The 22,625-nt window shown below is 40.5% G+C and overlaps 1 protein-coding gene across 7 annotated transcripts in view; it reads right to left on the bottom strand.

Moving 5' to 3' along the window:
* The window catches only part of DMTN (dematin actin binding protein), a 1,900,252-nt gene that overhangs the window by 1,112,383 nt on the left and 765,244 nt on the right, over window positions 1-22,625 (bottom strand). For all 7 annotated transcript variants that reach the window (XM_044082941.1, XM_044082937.1, XM_044082938.1 and 4 more), the window contains one exon: window positions 15,056-15,113. In XM_044082941.1, the coding sequence (XP_043938876.1) occupies window positions 15,056-15,073 (18 nt within the window). In that variant the 5' untranslated portion in view covers window positions 15,074-15,113. The remainder of the gene's footprint in view (window positions 1-15,055; window positions 15,114-22,625) is intronic.

Raw genomic sequence — 22,625 nt, 5'->3', positions numbered from 1 at the left:
AGATGTTGCTACCTCTAGTGGGGGTAAGAATGAGCTGGTCCAGGACACTGGAATTAATAAATTCCAGGAAACAGTGGGCAAGTACATTGGTACATGAGTAGTTTTCCCAGTTAATGGAGAGGTAGTTGAAGTCGCCTAGTATAAGAGTGTTAGGTTGGACCCTAATATTCTTCAGGGTGCTTAGGAACATGGAGTGTGAGTTTTGGGACATGGTTGGGGACCTATAGCAGGCTATGATCTGAATTGCTGTCTTACCCAATGTTAGCTGCACCTGAAGTATCTCTGATGCATTATGTTGGGCTACCAGTCTGGAGGTGTGTGCATCCTTTATGAATATGGAAACACCACCACCTTTGGAGCTTCAGTCCAAGTTCTGGGGCCGAAAGGTGTTGAATGAGTTATAGCCTGGTAGTGCAGGGGTGCTTTTTGCTGCCTTGAACCAGGTCTCTGTTACAGCACAAATGTCAATGTTCTCCATTTTAAGGAAAGCTTCCAGCGAGTGCATTTTGAGATTTAAACTTCTAGCATTGAGCAGCATGACCCTCAGATTCCATTTGTTTGTAGCTGTTACAGTGGTAATTTGGTCTTTGGAACACCGCCTAAAAAGGCATTATAGGGGTGCAAGACCCAGTATCTGGAAGCCCAGGGATGACAGATGCAAGCCATCTCTGGCAAAGCATCGAGGTCTGTCAGTCATGTCATCCCAAGCAGACAGATACTGGATCCCCTTAAAATGACACCAGAAACGTAGCCAATTGTTGAAATCAATAATTTTCTGCTTGTACGGTGGCATCATTCGGGGTGATGGTAGGATGCTGCTCAGGGCAAGGGTCATACCCGCCTGGGCTACATAATCTGCAAGCTCCTCCATGTCTCTTTTCATGTAGTCCAGGGAGGTACATCTCAGGTCATTCACACCTCCATGTACAATGACAAAGTCATATTTGTACCTGTTGTTGACCTGAGTGCGTGCGTTATCTGGTGGATCCTGGTGCCTGACAGGCAGCTGACTGTTACTTTCTTTTTATTCAACCTAGTGAGTGGGAAATCAGTGTGCCTCACTATCGAGTCACCAATGACCAGTGTGTTGGGCATGCTGTTTTCCCCTGGGGGCTTTGGTTGAGTGGCACACTGTTTAGGAGAGTTATGTGTTACGTGATTAGTGTTGTGGTGGTCGAGTACGTTTTTACCTTGGAGGTCTCTGCTGTTTGGGTAGCTTTTTATTGAGAGCCTCTGTGAAGGTGGGTGTGTGGCTTGTGTTTTTATGTGAAGGCAATGCTGGTGTGTGTTTTGGAAGGCAATGTGTTCCATGTGTTGTGGTGCAAGTGTTGACCTTCTCCTCTTGACCAGCTATTTCGGTCTTGGCTGGAGAGAGTATAGCTTCCAATTTTGATATATAAGTGCATCTCTCACAAGTCTGAGTGTTGGGAGTTAAGAGAAGAGGGTTGTCAGTGTACATGAGGCAGTTGCTACACTGCCTCAGGATGCCCAAGTTCACCAGGTTAATAGGAGAAAGCACAGGGAACTGACCTTTAGACATGCCTGGATGGGTGGGCATTAATAATAAGTACTGGAGCTGTTTCCTTGTAGAATGTGTAGCGCTGGTAGCACTTTTGTGTGCTACAATAATTGCTATAAGAAGTCTGGTAAAGTACTAGACTAATAAGCTAGTAAAAGAGCAGGAGAGAACTAGCAGGTCTAATGAAAAAACTGAAGAGCAGACTTTGGCACAGCTCAGAAGCTTATAAACAGTCCTGGATACAGCAAATCTGTATCTAGACTAGACTAGTTCCAGGAAAGGTAGGAAACAAGCTTAGATTTTTTTTTAACAGAAAAGCAGCTAAAACAACACTAAAAACAATTCAAGTGCAGTGCAAGCTAGCACACTTTGAGTGTGTAGCAGTATTAAAGCAGATACAGTTTAAATAAATGCAATTTATTCAAAATGTATTCTGAGCTGAATTCAATTATTGTTTTATTCAACTCTGAACAGTTAAAAAGTGCCAAAAAATATGCTTATCAACTGAGAAGCACACTCAGTCAGAACACAGGGAGGTTCTAGCAAAGTTTTTTTTTTTAGTAAAGTGGAAAGGGAGAAAGGAAGAGCAGAAGATAATTCAAGCTTAAGAAACAAAATAGGTTGGCCTTCTCAAATGTTCTCTCTGCAATAGATAAAATGAGCTAATGACACTAGACTGGGGTAGGGGCAGGCAACTGCAGTCATCAAGTATAAGTCACCAACAGGGACTGGGGGAGGGGAAACAATACAGCAAATGTACAGATAATAAGCAAATGTATAAATACAGCACAGTGCAAATTAAGTTGCAAAAAGTGTACTTATCAGTTTGGAATAGATTCCAACTCTGCACACAGCCAGATCTATCAGCTTTTCACCAACTCACAGAAATGCAGTCTGTACTGGAATTACAACAGAGAAAATACACCTCAGGCAATGACTAACAGCTAGGATGTGGGCTGGCTCAACAACCCCCACCTGAAACTAGCTTCTGAGCTACCCTGAGAAAAACACACAGTGGAGACAACAAAGGACAGAAACAATACAGCACATGTATAGATAATAAGCAAATATATGAATACAGCACAGTGCAAATTAAGTAGCAAAAAGTGCAGTTATGAGTTTGGAATAGATTCCAACTCTGCACACAGCCAGGAGAGCTATCAGCTTTTCACCAATTCACAGAAATAAACAGCAATTTTGAGTACCAGGTAAAGAGTACAATATAAAATAACTTATCTGATCTTGTAAGAAGTAGATCCGAGAGTATTAGTCCCCACTCAGTAGGAAGTGCCCTTTCTCTGCTGTAGATCAGAGTGTAACGTGTGTGCTATGTCTTTAAGAACCATGTGAGGCTGTTTTATTATTTTATTTATTTATTTATTTACATTTATTTACCAGGAAATTCCGACTGGACGCAGGTCCTTTTCTAGTGGATGCCCGGGGAGAAAAGCTCCACATCATGTACATGATAAATAGAGATACAAAGTTGCAGCAATAGTAAACAACATTACAAGTTGACGGCTTTAATACAATAACAAGATATTGATTATCAACAGTATATACAGTAAATGTTGCAAGTTAAGATTGTTACTAATATTATAAACGACAAGAAACTAAGTTGTCAGACAAGATGTTAAAGTATGTAAAGACAACTAGCTATTTCTGACTGTGGTTAGTAGTGGCGGTAGTATAGTTGGGTTAAGAGTCTAGGTGGGGGGAAGGTAAGGGTGGGGGTGTTAGTCTGTATTAGAACAAGGACAAAGCCAGTGCAAATTTAAGTGGAATTTGAGCGCAGTCTTGAAAAGGCTGCTGGAAGGTAGAGTAGTTACAGAGGGTGGAAGATTGTTCCAAAGTTTAGATATGGTACATGAAAATATGGCTTCTCCTGCTGAGTTTTTGGGTTCGATAACAGTGAGTCGATTTTTGTTGCTTGATCTTAGGGGCCTAGTGGGGTGATAGGGTAGGAGAAGGGTTTGAAGGGAAGGGATATTAAGTGGGTGGTTAATAAGTTTATGAGCAAGGGTGAGTTGATTAAAGTGAAGGAGATGTGGGAGTTCTAGCGCGGTGGTGGTGCTGCGGTAGCTTTGTCGCCTCACAGTAAGATGCTGTCCGGTTCGATTCTCAGCTAGAGCATCTTCTGAGTGGAGACATGCGTGAATGGGTGTACCTTCGTTGAAGGTTGTGCATCAGGGCTGGTAACTCGGCACGTAAAAATCAAGTACCAATCATTAGTGGACCGGAGTTCCACTGTGGCGATCCCTAACCGGGAAAAGCCGAAAGACAAAAAGATGTGGGAGTTCTAGCCAGTTTAGTTCTTTAAGGGAGATACAATGATGGCTGCGGTAGGAGGTTCCAGTGGCAAATTTAGCAATTTTGTTGTAACAAGCATCCAGCTTGTGTAGGTCTGTCTGTCAAAGGTTGGTAAGTATGGGGGATGCATAGAGTAGGGTGGCGATTAGCTGGGAATTGGCTATGGAGATTCTAGCCACCTTGGTTAGGAATTGGCAGCTTCGATATAATGCACCAAAGTTCTTGTGAACTTTTTTTATTGTGAGAGATATGTGGGTGTCAAATTTGTTGTCTATTTCCACACCAAATAATTTTGTGCGTTCTAATGAAGAAATGATGGTATTGTCTTTGGCAAGAATGTTGAAGTGGGAGGGGTGTTTTGGGTGGCTTTGGAAGGTTGGAACAAGAGAAGTGTTGTCTTACTTGGGTTGAGTAGGAGCTGAGCATGGGATAGCCAGCTTTCTACAGAAGAGAATGATTCCTGTGAGATTTGTTGTAGTTCGGGTAGAGAGGGGGCAGAGCAGATGAGAGTAGAGTCATCTGCGTACTGTATAAGAGATGCTTGTGTGGTGGCAGTATGTAGGTTGTTAGTGAAAACTGAGAATAGTAGAGGGCCAAGGACAGACCCTTTAGGAACTCAGAGTAACTGGGAGGCGAGGTGATATGTTATCGTCCCAGATTACTGATTTCTGACGCCTGTGTAGATAGCTGTGGAACCAGTTGCAGGCTGGTTGTGAGAAGGAGAGGTTGGGGAGAGTAGTAGCTCATGAGATACCATGTCAAAGACCTTTGAGAGATCTAGAAATATGGCAGTAGAGAAGAGGCCATTGTTTTTGTGATAAAGTATAGTGTTGGTGAAAGAGAGCAGAGCGGAGGTAGTGCTGTGATATGGTCTGAGACCATGTTGGGTTTTGGAGAGGAGATTATTAGCCAGGAGGTAGTTGGAGACCTGGGTGTTGACACATTTTTCAAGTATCTGAGAGAGGGGAAAGGATAGCAATGGGGAGCTAATTGGAGAGGTTGGTGGAGGGGATGCCTTTGTGGAGGGGAATGATGTGGGACATTTTCCATATCGAGGGAACATAGCCTTCTGTTATGGAATGGTTGATTAGAATTGAAAATGGGTAGGCTAGTGTATCAGCTGCAATTTTCAAGTATTCAGTGGGGAGGTTGTCAGCTGCAAGTTTGGTGGATTTGGAGGTAGGTACTGAGGTGAAGAAGAAAAGAGAAGTGGGGGGTTAGGGTTAGGAGTTGGGGGGGCTGTTGTAGGGAAGTGTTCTTTGTTTAGAGATGTTATAGTTTCAGTGAAGTATTTGTTGAAGGATTCAGCAATACTGCTGGAGGAGGGGGGAATGGACGGCTGGGGGTATCAACCTTCCCTGGGTGGAGGACAGTGTTAATAGTGGACCAGAATTGCTTAGGTCTGTGGTTGGTAGAGTTTAGGGTGGATTTACAGTAGAAGGATTTGTCTAATTTTATATGCTTTTTGGCTTTATTGTTGTGCGTGCACATATAAATTCCAGACACGTGCAATCCCTAGTGCCACTTTCTAGAAGCAGCCATTGAGTGAGCATGTATGATCGCATTAGTTAGTTTGTATGCAAGTTACTTAGTTATAGTCAATAAGCCTCTACTGTGATATGTTTGTATAGAATAAAGCTACTGAAATAGAACCCATGGAGACTTGTTTATTCGTGTACCAACATGAAAGAGACATGGTGTCAGAACCAGTATGGAAAAGAGAACAACATTTGGAGCCCTGAGATGTAAAGACGACAACAAAGGTAAAATCGAGAGAAAGCAGTACAAACACAACCACAAAGAATCAAAGGTAATGAAAAATAATAAATTATTTACTCGATGTAAAGAAGCAAGAAAGGACATTACAAGGGCACAAACCACATTATCAGACAAGCAGAAAGTAAAAAAAAATTATTAAGTAAAGAAAATGTTTAAGATAAACGTATTTGACAAAGCGATTGACTTTAAGGTATGAAACAAATATGTTTAAAGCAAGACGAATGTGTTTAAGGCAAAATGAGCAGGCAGAACAAGTGTGTTTAAGGCAGAATTGGGCATGTTTAGAGTAAAACGAGCACAAAAAGTACATTGAGCTTAAATGAGCAAAGGAATAGAGAGAAAAAAAGAGCACACAGTAAACAAAAAAATAAGGCAAGGTGGCTGCTTGTGTTTGGGCATAACTATGACTTTGTATTGTATCAAGGGTGTAATTAAAGTTATTTGAAGTATCTCAGAGTGTGTAAAAGTGCTTAACGTGTGTGCTTATTACTGTGTATGTATTTCAAACAGTTCACTGTGTGCAAAGTGCAACTATCTCATGTAATCCAGTCAAAGCAAGGTTATTTGAAGAAAACGTTCTTGTACTGGGTGTGTCTATTCACAGAGTGTTGCAATTACAGAGTGCTTCTTCTACTGTAAAGAGTTGCCTGGCAAGGTACTGCCATTCTGGGGACATTTCAGTGTACTGCATGTAGTTCACAGTTTCATAGGTAGGTACTAGGTTATTGGCCCTAGGGCCTATATAAGCCTAGCCAAACAGTACCCTGGCTTTCGCCATCCAAGAAAATTATTTTCCTGTGCCCCTGTCGAGCAGAGCCACAGAAGTGATCCCTGGGGTGAATTTCCTATCTCCCATCCAATCATCAAGATTTTTCTTGAACAGTGCTAATGAGGAGCTTTGTTTGATATAGATAGGTAATTTGTTCCAGAGTATAGGAAGTCTCTGGGACAAGAATCTATCCCTCCAGCATGTTCTGTTTATTGTGGTGACAAGGTTTAGGCCCTAGAGCGTGTAGCTCGAAGGGATTGGGATTTCTTTAAGTGGAGCTTGTCCAACAGCTCTGGGTTTGACATATGTGTAGGCGATATGCGATGGTGTAAAGCTGGAGTTTTCTGAGACGGTCTGCGTAGGGCATCTGTTTGAGGCCGGCAATCCTCTTTGTGAGGTATTTCTGTGGCCTTTCCAGTTGCTGTAGATGTCTTGTGAGGTACATACCAAAAGGGGCATTGTACTCTATAATGGGTCTAATGAGTGATGAGTAGAGGGGAACAATGACCTCTTTTTTCCTTGATGAAAAACCTTTTGTGATAAGGTGTGCCACGTAGAAGGATTTCCCGACTACTGTGGCGATGTGATTATCAAAGTAGAGACTACTGTCCACCTGTGTCCCAAGGTCTCTTATCACACTTTCAGTGTTAAGTAGACTACCTCCTATGTGGTAGTTCATGGGTACAAAGTTTTTACCAAAAAGGATGACAAAGAACTTTTTGGCATTGAGCTTGAGGCCATGGCTTTGACACCAGGCATCTGTCTCAGTGAGGCCCTTTTGTAGGATGTCGTTAGGAGTTTTGATTATGGCTCCTAGTTTGCAGTCATCTGCGAACTTTGTTAGCCAAAGACCTTCTGTGTTAGCCAAGAGAAGTACATACCAAACAGGAGAGGATCCAGGACTGAACCCTGTGGTACTCCACTTGTCACTGGTCTGAAGTTGGATTTATGGTCTGAAGTTGGATTTAGAGTCTGCTACTTTCACAGTGTGGGTTCTGTCAGTGAGCCAGCTGGTAACCCATCTTGTGACACACGGTTTTATACCTAGTTTAGTGAGTTTATCTATAATTCCAGAGTGGGGTATGGTGTCGAAAGCCTTGGCGAGATCTAGATAGGCTGTGTGAACCACCTTACCCTCATCTACAGCTTTGGCGACCGCTTCAAAGAAGTCTATCAGGTTTAGGAGACATGATCTGCCTTTTACAAACCCGAACTGGGTAGGGTCCAGAGTTTGGAGATTAGCAATGTCATTGTTTATAAGTTTCATAGCCTTGCAGACCAGGCTCGTCAGGCTAATGGGGCGGTAGTTCCCGGGGTCCATGGTAGCTCTCCCTTTGTGGAGTGGGATAACCATTGCTGTGTGCCATTCATTGGGAACAAAGCCTGAGGTGAGGCTATGATTGAACATGGTACTTAGGTGGGGTGCCAGTTCGTTCTGTAGTTCGTGTAGAACGCAGCCTGAGATGCTGTCAGGTCCCATGAATGCTGTGTTCTTGGCTTTGGAGAGTGTGTTTTTTTACCTGTGCAGCCGTGATTACAGGAACCTTGCATTCTTCCGGTATAGAGATGGGCCCTTTAGGGGATGAGAGGGGTAAAGTTAGCACTGAACCTATCTGCCAGGATGTTGGCAATATCAGTTGGTTCTGTAATTTTTGTGCCGTTGTGCTGTAACTCAGAGCAGATCTGAGTGTTGCCATTGAGATTCTTGACATAGCTATGGAATTTGCAAAATGTACATACTTCAAAAGATATTGAATTTGGGCAACAGTAGTCAATTTATTCACATTGTCCAGTTGCTTGGTATGTTCCTTGCACTGAAAAAAGGTGTTTTTACAAAAGATTACATGATTATTATAGTGCACGTGAATTGCTCAGTTGCATTGTAAAGTTCTCGAATGTTTCTTAAAGTGAAGACTTTGACAAATGATGGTGCATGACTGAAGCATTCCTACCTTTATCAATAAAGTTCCAAGTGACTACTTTAGCATTTTCACCTTTACCAATTTCGAAGGAAATGATTTTAGCATTTCTGCCTTTACTGATTCCACAAGCATAGAGAGTGATGATCAATGACTTTAGCATTTTTGCCTTTACCAATTCCGAAAGTAAATGATTCAGCATTTCCACCTTCATCAACCAAAGATTTCAGAAAGCATCCCAAAAGTCAGAGAAATTATTCCGCAAAGTTCCGTAATGTATCGGAAAGTTTAAAAAGCTGCTCCGAAAAGTTTTGTAAAGCATTGATGGCTCTAAAAAATCTATTTCGCAGAGCACAGTGAAGCATCAAGAAATCTGAAAAGCTATTTCGCAAAGTATCATAAAGCGTCGAGAAATCTGAAAAGCTATTTTGCAAAGTGCAATAAAACATCGAGAAGTTTATTTCGCAAAGTCCCCTTATTTGAAAGTACTATGAGGTTGTTCATTTGCACAATTCTGATAAGCTCAAAGAGAGAAACTATAAGCACAGAGCAGAAAAACGTTGAACAAATTGTGTTTATGCTGATTACTTATGCACACGTGTGTGTGTGTGTGTGTGTGTGTGTGTGTGTGTGTGTGTGTGTGTGTGTGTATTGATACGTATTTGCAAGACCCTTTACTGGTATGTGGTAATATGGCAGATGGATTTTGAAAACTTCAACCACTTGTATTTGATCAGAATATTGCAGAGAACTGGAGAATATCTGAACAAGAGTACGATATTTTCATACAAGCAGCTTATGCAGGTAAAGAGGCACGTGCCAAGGCATTCGTTTTGCTAAATCTAGCAGGCTCAGAGGCCACAGAAGTGGAACGTTCATTTCTATATGCACCAGCAGTGTATGAAGATGAAGGTACAGACTGCCATATTGTTGTGCAAGCTGAATCAAGGGAAGACCTCGAGTGTTTGAAGCGTAATTCAGAGAAATGTGTAACCACCAGATGAACATTACATTAGAGAGGCATTTGTTTCACACAAGAGATCAGAAACCGGAGAAACATTTGTAGCTTACATAACTCACTTAAGAAACAAAGCTAAAATGTATCGGTTTGGTGATTTGAAAGATGAGCTGATAAAGGACAGACTTGTGTGTGGTATCAATAGTGCTGCAGTGAGAAATCTTGCTTCGTGACAGTGATTTGACATTAAGCAAAGCAATATAGATTTGTCAGATCCACGAGGTGACAAAAAGACATACGAACATGCTAGCGAGTGACAAAAGCATGGTTTCAGTAAGCTCCAGAGTTAACTTAGATAGTATGCAGCACGTGGCAAACAAACAGGCCTAAGCAAACGGCAGCCACAGGTTTCCAAAGAAGGTATGAAGCTTTCCAGAAAGTTCCAGAAAAAGTGCAAGCTCCACTGCCAGCTCACTGCAACACAAACATGAGTCAGCAAAAGCCAAGTCCAACTTTATGATTAACTGTTGCAATTGCGGTGCAAATCATGAGTCTAAAAGACAGAAGTGTTGTAAGTGTAAAAAATGGAATCATTTCCAGAAGATTTGCAAATCAAGTAAGCCTGACTCAGTTGTAAAGAATGATCACATAAAGAAGCAAGTTGGATGGTGTCTCAGTACTTGGAGAAAGAGTTGATACAGTAAACTTATTAACAAGGAGTGAAGTGTTTTGTACGGTCCAGATCAATAGAAAATCCACAGAGCTCAAAGTAGACACTGGGTCAAAGTGTAATGTTATATCAGCAGACACATTTGCAAAAGTGAGAACTAAGGAACAACTCAATGTGACCAGCAGTGCGAGACTTGTTGTGTATGGAGGTGAAGAAATTCCAACTGAAGGTTCAGTAATACTTTCATGTTATTTGGCTGAGAGCTGTTACAGCTTATTATTCTACGTAGTCTGACGAAGCTGTGCGTACACTTATAAAGAGAGAAACTATAAGTACAGAGCAGAAAAGCGGTTTTATACGTAGACACGTGCAATCCCTAGTGCCATTTTGTAGAAGCAGTCAGTGAGTGAGCATGTATGATCGCAGTAGTTTGCATATAAATTACTTAGTCATAGTCAATAACCCTCTGTAGTGATGTGTTTCTATACAATAAAGCTACTTAAACAGAACCCATGAAGACGTATTTATTTGTGTAGCAACACAAAAGCATCTGCCTTCTTAAGCAGGATTGATGTCTTTCATTTTCTCCTTGTGAGGAACAGGTTAGGAAACAGCACATGTACAAACTGTATTACCATCTTCAGTCTTTGATGTGGCCCATAATGAGGAACAGGTTAGGAGACAGCACATGTACAAACTGTATTAACATCTTCAGTCTTCGGTGTGGCCCATAATGAGGAACAGGTTAGGAGACAACACATGTACAAACTGTATTACCATCTTCAGTCTTTGGTGTGGCCCATAATGAGGAACAGGTTAGGAGACAACACATGTACAAACTGTATTACCATCTTCAGTCTTTGGTGTGGCCCATAATGCTTCTTATCCTCATTGTTTGGTTACTTGTCTGGCTCTACCAGGCTTTCCCGTACCCAGACGATAAACCATCTGCACAGCATGCATATTTACATCTCACTCACGACTTATTCTGCAACAAGTTTCTTGGACTGCCACAATGTACTTGTGTTGGCCTTCTGTGTAAGTAACTTATTCAGGAATATTTTGGCAGGATTGTGTACAATGGTACTTTTTACCTTCTAGCTGTTTCTGGTTGTTTCGCCCCTTGTTACGCCTTCCATCAGCATAGTTTCTTTGCCTCTTTCTCTTGCGTAACCCTGATCTTTATCATTCTTTTTCTTTCCTTAAATATATCCGTGTTACACTGGAGTTCCCCTGTAGACGCTCTTTCCTTCTGTTGTGGAATTCTGTGTCACCACCTCATCATTTTTTGCTTTTTGGGTTCAAAGCATCCTTTTTGTTGTCTCTTCTGGGACACACAGAGTAGGCGATGTGCTCCATGATAACATAAATGGGATAATACATTTGGAGGAATATGCTTCTATTCCACTGGGTCTCTGTTCACACATCAAAGAAAACCTTCATTGACTGGCTATTCCTTGAACAGTAATCAGTGAATGCCGCTTTCATTGAAGAGTGAAATCATCATAAAAAAATCATGGAAAGGTAATAGGTGGCCAACAACAAGGAAGTACAGCACTGTATAAGGTAAACTAAATGAAACCTTTTAAAATTTGCCCTTTCCCCACTGGAGTGTGATCTCTGAGTTGGTATATATATAGTTGGGGGGCATGGGGGTGCAGTCCCCCCACCTTCGTGGATTACTTCTTTGTTGTTGACCAACTATTACCTTTTGATAACTTTTTTACGATGATGTCACTCTTTGATGAAAGCAATGTTCATGGATTACTGTTTATGGAACAGACATTTGATGAAGTTTTTCTTCCACTACCTTCACCAGTTTGAAGTCTGGCATATTCCAATATTCCGCTTTCCTGGCAAGCTTTGGAGCAGAATGTGGTAGACTTTGTGATTCCTGAATTGGAGTGAGGGACATCCAAATCATGGCCATCTCTTATTAAAACAACTCTAAAAAGTATGAAAAAATATATTAGGCCCGGCTGGAAACAGATTTAGAAATGTCTTATAAATGATCAGTGTTTCAGAAGCATTTCACTGCACCATCAAAATTATCTCAACATTTTTTAATAATTACTTGCTGTTTTCTTTGGTTGCCAGATTTTATTTTTAGATTAAATTTCTGTTAGCTTTCTACTTAGTTCCTTTCTAGACATTCCTTGTTCTAGCCATAAGTTTGCTTCTTACTTGTAAAGATTGAAAATAACCATCATACTGGGTGCACAGAGCTGACTATCATGTTTCCTTCAGTTCCAGGAACATTCACTCATTCATCCTTTCAGTCTTGCCTTCATTATTTAAAGAGATTAACATGAAAGAGCTATCCATATCATATACTCAGACCCAGAAGACACAGCAAATCTACTAGGGGACACATTCAGCTCAGTCTTCATCCCCCCACTTCAATATTCTCAACTCAAATACCCACTCAAACATTTACACTGCCCCCCACCAAATTCCCCAAGAACAAGTTCTCAAGGCATTATCTAAGATCAAGCACACTGCATCCTACATCTATAAAGCCATTTACCATATCAGGCCGCCTACTGGTCAGCGTGAAACATGACTTTTCTGATCTACTACAGAAGTCATTCAATATCTACCTCAAAACAGACCTTGTGATTGATAAATGGAGGCAGCAACAGTCATTCTTTTGTACAAAAGTGGGGCTTCAATGAACATGGGGAATTATATACTCATAAGCCTGACCAGTCTCATTTGTAAGGCCATGGAAAGCATCATTATGGAATTAACATACAAGGATATAGGTAACTTACAGATTCTCCACCCAACCCAGTTTGGGTTTATCAAGGACAGATCCTGCCTACTTAACCTGTCTGACAACTTTGAAAAAGTTACTGAAGCAATGGATGAGCTACATCGGTGCACACTGCATATCTAGACCTCACAAAGGTATTAAACACTCAGGCACCATAGATAAACTCTCCCAGCTAAATGTCATTACATATGTAAGTCACTGGATAGCAAACTGACTCACAAACAGAACCCAGGAAGTCAGGATGAGTGGCTCTGTCTCCACTAAAAGACCTGTTACTAGTGGCATACCCCAGGGTTCTGACACTCCTCTTTGCCATTTACTTCTCAGAGGGCAAAGCTAAAGTTGCAGGTTTGTGCCTGACCAGGTCTGCATATGACTGCAAATTTGGTGTCTTCAAAAACTCCCCATAGGACACCAAGATCCTCCAAAATTGCCTGTTCCAAACAAATAGCTGATGTCAAAACTAAGGACTAAACCCAAATGCCAAGAAGTATACAATGGCTTCCTTCAGCAAGCATGACTCCTTTCCCAGCTGTCACATTAACAACATACCCCCTGAAAATTGATCATGTAGTTAGGGATCTGGGAATCTGTCAGCAACAACTGTACTTTGATCACCATATATCCATTGTTGTAAGAATGTCCTTTTTCATTGCACAAGTTATATCTAAAGGTATTGCATCCAGATCCAGGGATGTAATTGTTCCTCTGTACTCAGTACCCATTAGGGCAATCATTGAATATAATTTTCCTTTCGGTATGTTCCTGTCCAAACACTGGTCACAAGTGAAATAACCGTAACACTTTCTCACTAAAATAATCAAGAGCCTAAATGATAGAGACAATGTAGACCATATCAAAGCCTTATTTCTCTTCTCAATATCATACAATTTACTAAGAGGCAACCTCTGCCTTAGCAAAAGAGTTTCAGCAGACCCTCTTCTATCAGACCTATTACACATTCACAAGTCTAGTGTTGTCATAAACACCCGGTCAAGGGATCTCAGTGTCCTTTGCAAAATAATTAAAACATGTTGGTGGGATAGGTTTGTATAACAGAGAATACTGCTTCTGTTGAACCATCTTCCACATAGACCAAAGTACTTCTCTTATTTTATTCAAATGCAGTTTGGATGAATATATGGGTAACCAGAAATTCACCGTCAGTTTAACCCTTGTCCCTCATGGATAGGGCAAACAAGTAATTGTCCAAACATATTCTGGGTTATTTATAGACAAAATATAAAGGCTGAAAACTACCATGGAAATGTAAGGCTAGGGTACTTAAGGTCCTCACAGACAGTAGCCTAGTAAATACCCATGAACCTTAAGTTCAAGGAACAACACAAAGGCTACAACAGTGAGGTTATTGGAGACAAAGTGTATAAAAACATACATGCTCTGCTTTTTATACATGAGTGTTTAAATGTACAAATTCTTGTGACTATGGTGCTGTTACCTGTTGGATGTAGTCAGACCTTGTTTGTCTAAACAGCTTTGAACAACTAAAACGAAGGATATACCCCAATGTAAAACAGTCAAAATGAGAAGAACCGTGTTTATTCAGTCTACTTAAACATTTGTAAGTCACAATCTGTACTTTGTGTCACTGTTAAAAGCACAAGACTAGTGATATAAATATAGGTAGGTTACATTCATTTCAGAGATGCTGTAACGCTCTCTGTGAATGGTATGAACTTATGATATATGTTCATCTTATGCCATAATGAAAACAATTGCATGAAGCTCACCCCATGATACAGAGAGATGACAACTTGATTGCGACCCAGACAGTCCATGATCGATTAGTGATACATGCATTGAGGGCATAGTCGAGGGAATAAGGGAGTTGGCAGACTCTGTTGGCTTGACCATCCTGGAGGGAGAGCAGCGGTTGTAGCTCCCCATCTGGTTGACACTTAAGGAGAGCACCAGGTGTTACACCCTGGAAGAGAACGCTGCTTAGCTCATGCTGTTAAATGGTGCTCCCACAGAACAGAGTGGGTATTAGCATTTATGTTGGGGTTACAAGATTTCCTTAGGTGGAAAGCAGTTGTGAAGCATGGAATAGATTTTTTGAGGGTCAGGAAATCTAATGGGGGACAGACATGTGCTTGCCTGTCTCTGGGAAACAACTGGGCTGATGAGGGAATGCACAGGTTTGTAATGCTCTCACCTGGGCTGCTTTGTGCCTGGCTCTTGTTACAGGAGAAGAACAAATGTGTCTATGGGTTGAAGGACAATCATTAGGCAAGACTCAGTGGATGACAGACAGAAAAAAGATATTGGTTGCAATCAAACATTAATGTCAACTGTTTTGGCTAGGAATAAATTTCTAAATGTTTTCAAGTTTACCTTTTGGATTTTTTCCATCTGTATTGTTTATCTCTGGTCTACTGCCATTCAAATAAGTCTGTGAAGAGAAAAATTAAAAAAATGAAAATGTAAACAGATATGTCTAATTAAGCAAACAATTTTAAATCAGGCTATAGTACCATGGCCATGAAGCCTGCTACGCCTTCACAAAACATCAGATCTAGTACCATGACTGTGCAGGAACAAGAGCTCGTAGCAGACAGGTCATAAGCAGGACATCCGATACAATTTTGCATTATACTTTGAGTGATTTATTGCCCATGTACAATTCTAATCAATACACAATAAACAGAGTTCTTGACTGCATTTAGAAAAGAACATTGTATTGTTTTAGCAGTGTTGGTACATGAGACATCTAATCCATAAACACTATGCAATATATGCATATAAAAACATCCACTGGGTTTTCACAAAACTTATTTACCTTTCCTAGTAACCTTAAAATGTGGTGAAATGTAACATACAGACGAATGAAAACTGGTTGCTTCAGTGAGACTCACATTTGTGATAGTGAAATGTAACATACAGACGAATGAAAACTGGTTGCTTCAGTGAGACTCACATTTGTGATAGCGAAATGTAACATACAGACGAATGAAAACTGGTTGCTTCAGTGAGACTCACATTTGTGATAGTGAAATGTAACATACAGACGAATGAAAACTGGTTGCTTCAGTGAGACTCACATTTGTGATAGTGAAATGTAACATACAGACGAATGAAAACTGGTTGCTTCAGTGAGACTCACATTTGTGATAGTGAAATGTAACATACAGACGAATGAAAACTGGTTGCTTCAGTGAGACTCACATTTGTGATAGTGAAATGTAACATACAGACGAATGAAAACTGGTTGCTTCAGTGAGACTCACATTTGTGATAGTGAAATGTAACATACAGACGAATGAAAACTGGTTGCTTCAGTGAGACTCACATTTGTGATAGTGAAATGTAACATACAGACGAATGAAAACTGGTTGCTTCAGTGAGACTCACATTTGTGATAGTGAAATGTAACATACAGACGAATGAAAACTGGTTGCTTCAGTGAGACCACATTTGTGATAGTGAAATGTAACACAGACAAATGAAATCTGGTTGCTTCAGTGAGACTCACATTTGTGACAGCTATTTTCTGTATTTATAATAACTGACAGAAATGGATAACAATTGACTTTCAGCTAATTCAATAATTGCATATTACATTTTGTTATTAAAAACAATCACAGTGAGGTACATAGCCTAATCACTGTGCAGATACATTGCAAAGATCAGTCTGAAAGTTTTTATACCTTCTTAATAGTCACTTCACAGTCTGATCATACAGTAATATTGCTATAAAGTATGTTTTTCAAATATGGAGGACCATTTCTAGTAGAAACAAGCTAGGCCTTCTGATGGTAGACTTCTTTGGTCAATGCAAGTAATATAAAATGATGTCTGTTTCATTTTCCCTTCCAGATATCAGCTTTACATATTGGAATGGGAAGGGCCCTTTAAAAAGCACATATAAACACTACACTGGTTATCCTTTTCCTGCTAACACTGCTTATTCCATGTAAAGCTGTTCATGTGTTATATAACCTTTAAAGAACAAGATGAGTCTTAGACTTAAATCCAGTAAAAGTCAACATTTGTCCAAAACCCTATCTTTAAAATGGCAGAAGAATTAAAATTTCAATAAGGCTGTTGAGTCTGTGTCATTAACGAATGCTAACAGACCTGGTAGTCTCAATGAAACATTAAGAGTTAATACCCAACATGAATGTATGCTATTCCTCCTTGAAACATTACAGCTAGTAAGCAGCATGACTGCGTGCTACTCCTCCATGAAACAGAGTTAATAAGTACCATAAATGTGTGCTAGTCCTCCATGAAACATTATAGTAAGTACCATGACCTCTGCTAGTCCTCCATGAAACATTATAGTAAGTACCATGACCTCATGTTACTCGTCCATAAAATATTAGAGCTAGTAAGTAACATGACTGCATGCTGCTACTCCATGAAATATTAGAGTAGGTAAATACCATGACTGCACACTTCTACTCCATGAAACATCAGAGCTGTAAGTACCACAACTGCGTGCTTCTACTCCATTAAACATTAGAGCTAGTAAGTGCCATGACTGCATACTCCTCCATGAAATATTAGAACTAGTAAGTACCATGACTGTGTGCTTCTACTCTATGAAAAATTAGAGTTAGTAGCTACCACGACTGTGTGCTACTCCTCCATGAAAAGTTAGAGCTAGTAAGAACAATGACCATGTGCGTCTACTCCATGAAATAGTTGAGGTATTAAGTACTATGACTACGTGCTACTCCTCAATGAAACATTAGAGCTAGTAAGTACTGTGATGCCCCACCCCTGGACCAGTAATCAAGGAGCATCAATCCTCACCACTGGCAACAGTGGGGCATGAACACTGAGAGGATAACAGGTACACACACGGTATTTCCAGGTGCAGCTCTCTGCATTAAGTGCAGTTTCCCTTAAGAGTACACAGAGCCCACAGTCAGTCCTGGTCTGGTTTCTCCCTCTTTCTCAAGATCCCCAGTAAGACACTGGCACAGCTACAGAGTTGAGATCTCAGCTGAGTGACCAAGCCAAGACCTCCACCACCTTCTCTGTCAAGCCAGTGCTTTGTGTCCCTGGCCAAGTAGCTGGCACACACACTCTTTGAGGTTTGATTTAAACAAAAACACATATACACACACACCTGGGAGAGGCTGGCAAAGGTTTACTAGCTATACTCCCTTCTGCCCAAACTATAACGTAGTTACCACTACCATCAGTCAATTCCTTATAAGCTACTTTAAGGCCCTTAACAAAGGGTGTCCAATCTTACTGTGCAATATTAATGCAAATGGAAGTTTGACCAAGAGGAATGCTATTAGGAGTGGCCTACATAGTGTCACCAAATAAATATGCAAGGCTATTAGGAGTGGCCAAGACAATGTTGCCAAATACATATGCTGCTACTCCTCCATGTAACATTAGTACTACTAAGAGCCATGACTGCATCCTATGCCTCCAGGAAACATTAGAGTTGCTAAGTACCATGACTGCATGCTACTTCTCCATGAAACAGTGGAGCTAGTAAGTACCATGACAGCATGCTTCTCCTCCATAAAACATTAGAGCTACTTAGTATAATGAATGTGTGCTATTCCTGCATGAAACATTAGAGCTAGTAAGTACCATTACTGCATCCTACTCCTCCATGAAACATTAGAGCTAGTCAGTACCATGACTACGTCCTACTCCTCCAGGAAACATTAGAGTTGCTAAGTACCATGACTGCATGCTACCTCTCCATGAAACATTAGAGTTACTTAGTGTAATGAATGTGTGTTATTCCTGCATGAAACATTAGAGCTAGCAAGTACCATTATTGCATCCTACTCCTTCATGAAACATTAGGGCTAGTCAGTACCATGACTACATGCTAATTCTCCATGAAACATTAGAGCTAGTACATACCATGACTAGAAACTAATCCTCCATGAAACATTAGAGTTGCTAAGTACCATGACTGCGTGCTACTCCTCCATAAACATTAGAGCTATTAAGTATCATGACTGCACACTTCTAATTTCATGAAGTCATGGAGTCATGAAGTAATTTGTCATTTGTTGTATTTGTACTGTTATGTTATGAAGCTTTTCTCCCCGGGCCTCCGCTGTAAATGGATCTTGTTCCAGTTGGACTTTCCCTGTAAACAAATGTAAAATAAAAAAAAATAAAATGAAGCATTAGAGCTAGTAACTACCATGACTGTGAGCTATTCAGCCATGAAACATGAGAGCTGGTAGGTGCAATGACTGTGTGCTACTCTGCCATGAACATCAAAGCTAGTAAGTGCCATGACTGCATGCTACTCCTCCATGAAACATGACAGCTAGTAACTACCATCACTGCGCACTTCTACTCCAATTTAACTTTAGAGATAGTAAGTACCATGACTGCGTGCTACTCCTTCAAGAAACATTAGAGCTAGTTAGTACAATGACTGCGTGCTACTCCTTCAAGAAACATTAGAGCTAGTTAGTACAATGACTGCATGCTACTCCTTCATGAAACATTACAAGTAGCATGAATGTGTGTTTCTACTCCATGAAACATTAGAGCTAGTAAGCACCATGACTGTGAGCTTCTACACCACAAAACATTAAAGCTAGCAAGTACCATGACTGTGTGCTACACCTCCATGAAACATTAGAGTTAGTAGGTACCATGACTGCATGCTACTCCTCCATAAACATTAGAGCTATTAAGTATTGTGACTGCGCACTTCTACTCCATGAAACATTAGAGCTAGGAAGTACCATGACTGCTTGTTACTCCTACATAAAAGATTAGAGCTAACAAGTACCATGTCTGAGTGCCTCTACTCCATGAAGCATTACAGCTAATAAGTACCATGACTCCATGACACTCGTCCATAAAACATTAGAGCTAGTAAGTACCATAACTAAATGCTATTCCTCCATGAAACATTAGAGTTAGTAAGTACCATGACTGCATGCTACTCCTCCATGAAACATTAGTGTTAGTAAGTACCAGGACGGCGTCCTACTCCTTCATGAAACATTAGACCTAATAAATACCATAACTGCGTGCAACTCCTCCATAAAACGTTAGAGCTAGTAAGAACCATGACTGCATACTATTCCTCCATGAAACATTAGAACTAGTAAGTAGCATCACTGTGTGCTACTTTTCCATGAAACACCAGAGCTAGCAAGCGCCATGACTAAATGCTACTCCTCCATGAAACATTAGAGCTAGCAATGACTACGACTGCATGCTACTCCTCCATGAAATATTAGTAGTAGTAAGTACCATGCCTGTGTGCTTCTACTCCATGAAAAATGAAATTACCATGACTGTGTGGCATTCTTCAGTGAAAAATTAGTTAGTAATTACCATGACTGTGTCCTACTCCTCCATGAAACATTAGAGCTAGTAAGTATTATGACTGCGTGTTACTCCTCCATGAAACATTACAGCTATTAAGTGTCATGACTGCATACTCCTCCATGAAACATTAGAACTAGTAAGTACAATGACTGCATGCTACTCCTCCATGAAACATTAGAGCCAATAAGCACCATGACTCTGTGCTATTCCTCCATGAAACATTGGAGCAGGTAAGTACCATGATTGTGTCCTACTCCTCCATGAAACATTAGAGCAGGTAAGTACCATGATTGTGTCCTACTCCTCCATGAAACATTAGAGCAGGTAAGTACCATGATTGTGTCTTACTCCTCCATGAAACATTAGAGCAGGTAAGTACCATGATTGTGTCCTATTCCTCCATGAAACATTAGAGCAGGTAAGTACCATGATTGTGTCCTACTCCTCCATGAAACATTAGAGCAGGTAAGTACCATGATTGTGTCTTACTCCTCCATGAAACATTAGAGCCAGTAAGCAATATGACTGCTTGCTTCTATTCTATGAAACATTGCAGCTACTAAATACTATAATTCTGTGCTGCTACTCCATGCAACAGAGCAAGTTAGACTGCATGCCACTCCTCCATAAAACATTAGAACTAGCAAGTACCATGACTGTGTGCTTCTACTCCATGAAATATTAGCACTAGTTAGATCGCATCCATAAAACATTCCAGCTAGTAAAATACCATGACTGCATGCCACTCCTCCATGAAATATTATGCTAGTAAGTATAATAACTGTGTGCTACTCCTCCATGAAATATTAGAGCCTGTAAGTACCATCACTGCATGCTTCTACTCCATGAAACATTAGAGCTAGTTAGACTGCATGCTACTCCTCAGTGTAACATTAGATCTAGTAAGTACCATCACTGCGAGCTTCTACTCCATGAAAAATTTGCTATTGTAAATACCATGACTGTGCGCTTCTACTCCATGAAACATAAGAAGTACTCAGTACCATGACTGTGTGCTATTCCTGCATGAACCATCAGAGCTAGTATGTACCATAACTGTGAGCTTCTATTCCATGAAACATTAGAGCTAGTAAGTACCATGACTACTTGCTACTCCTCCATGAAACATCAGAGCTAGTAAGTACCATAACTGTGAGCTTCTACTCCATAAAACATTAGAGCTAGTAAGTACCATGACTACTTGCTACTCCTCCATGAAACATCAGAGCTAGTAAGTTCCATGACTGTATACTTCTGCTCAATGAAACATTACAGCTAGTAAGTACTATGACTGTATGCTATCCCTCCATGAAACATTAGAGCTAGTAAGTACCATGGCTGTGAAATGAAATGTTAGAGCTAGTGAGTACGACTGCGTGTTTCTACTCCATGAAGCATTAGAGCTAGTACATAACATAACTGCATGCTATTTCTCCATGAAACATTAGAGCGAGTAAGTGCCATGACTGTATGTTATACTTCCATGAAACATTAGCACTAGTAATTTCCTTGACTGCATGCTACTCCCCCCAAGAAATATTAGAGCAAGTAAGTACCATGACTGTGTGTTTCTACTCCATAAAAATAGAGTTAGTAAGTACAATGACTGAGTGCTTCTACTCCATGAAATAACAGAGCTAGTAAAAACCATGACTGCAAGCTACTCCTCCATGAAACATTAGAACTAGTAAGTACTATAACTGTGTGCTTCTACTCCATGAAACATTAGAGCTAGTAAGTACTATGACTGCATGCTACTCCTCCAGGAGACATCAGAGGTAGTAAGTACCATCACTGCTTACTACTCCTCTATGAAACATTAGAACTTTTAAGTGCCATGACAGCATGCTCCTCCTTCATAAAACATTAGAACTACTAAGTACCATGACTGCGTGCTTCTGCTCCATGAAGAAATAGAGCTAGTAAGCACCATGACTGCATGATACTCTTCCATAAAACATTAGAGCTAGTAAGTAGAAGGACTGCATGCTACTCCTCCATAAAACATCAGAGTTAATATGTACTATGACTGCTACTCCTCAGAAAACATCAGAGCTAGTAAGCACCATGACTGACTAGGTGCTATTCCTCCATGGAACATCAGAACTGGTAAGTACCATGACTACGTGATACTCCTCCATGAACCATTAGAGCTAGTAAGCACCATGACTGCACATTTCTAAATGAAACATTAGAGCTTGTAAGTACGGACTGTGTGTTATTCCTCCATGAAACATTAGAACCAGTAAGTACCCTCTCTGCGACCTTCTACTCCATGAAACCTTAGTGCTTAGTACCATAACTGTGTGCTACTCCTCCATGAAACATCAGAGCTAGTAAGTACCAAGACTGCATGCTATTTCTCCATGAAACATTACAGCTAGTAAGTAACATGACTGCATGCAACTCCTCCATGAAACATTAGAGGAATTAAGTACCATGACTGCATGTTTCTACTCCATGAAACATTACAGCGAGAAAGTACCACGACTGTATGCTACACCTTCATGAAACATCAGAACTAGTAAGTACTATGACTGACTGCTACTCCACCAAGAAATATCAGAGCTAGTAAGTACCACCACTGTATGCTACTTCTCAATGAAACATTACAACTCATAAT

This window comes from Protopterus annectens, chromosome 9.part0, assembly GCF_019279795.1.
Source record: "Protopterus annectens isolate FY-2018-M chromosome 9.part0, PAN1.0, whole genome shotgun sequence".
Classification (NCBI taxonomy): domain Eukaryota; kingdom Metazoa; phylum Chordata; order Ceratodontiformes; family Protopteridae; genus Protopterus; species Protopterus annectens.
This window is presented reverse-complemented; position numbering and strand designations above follow the sequence as displayed.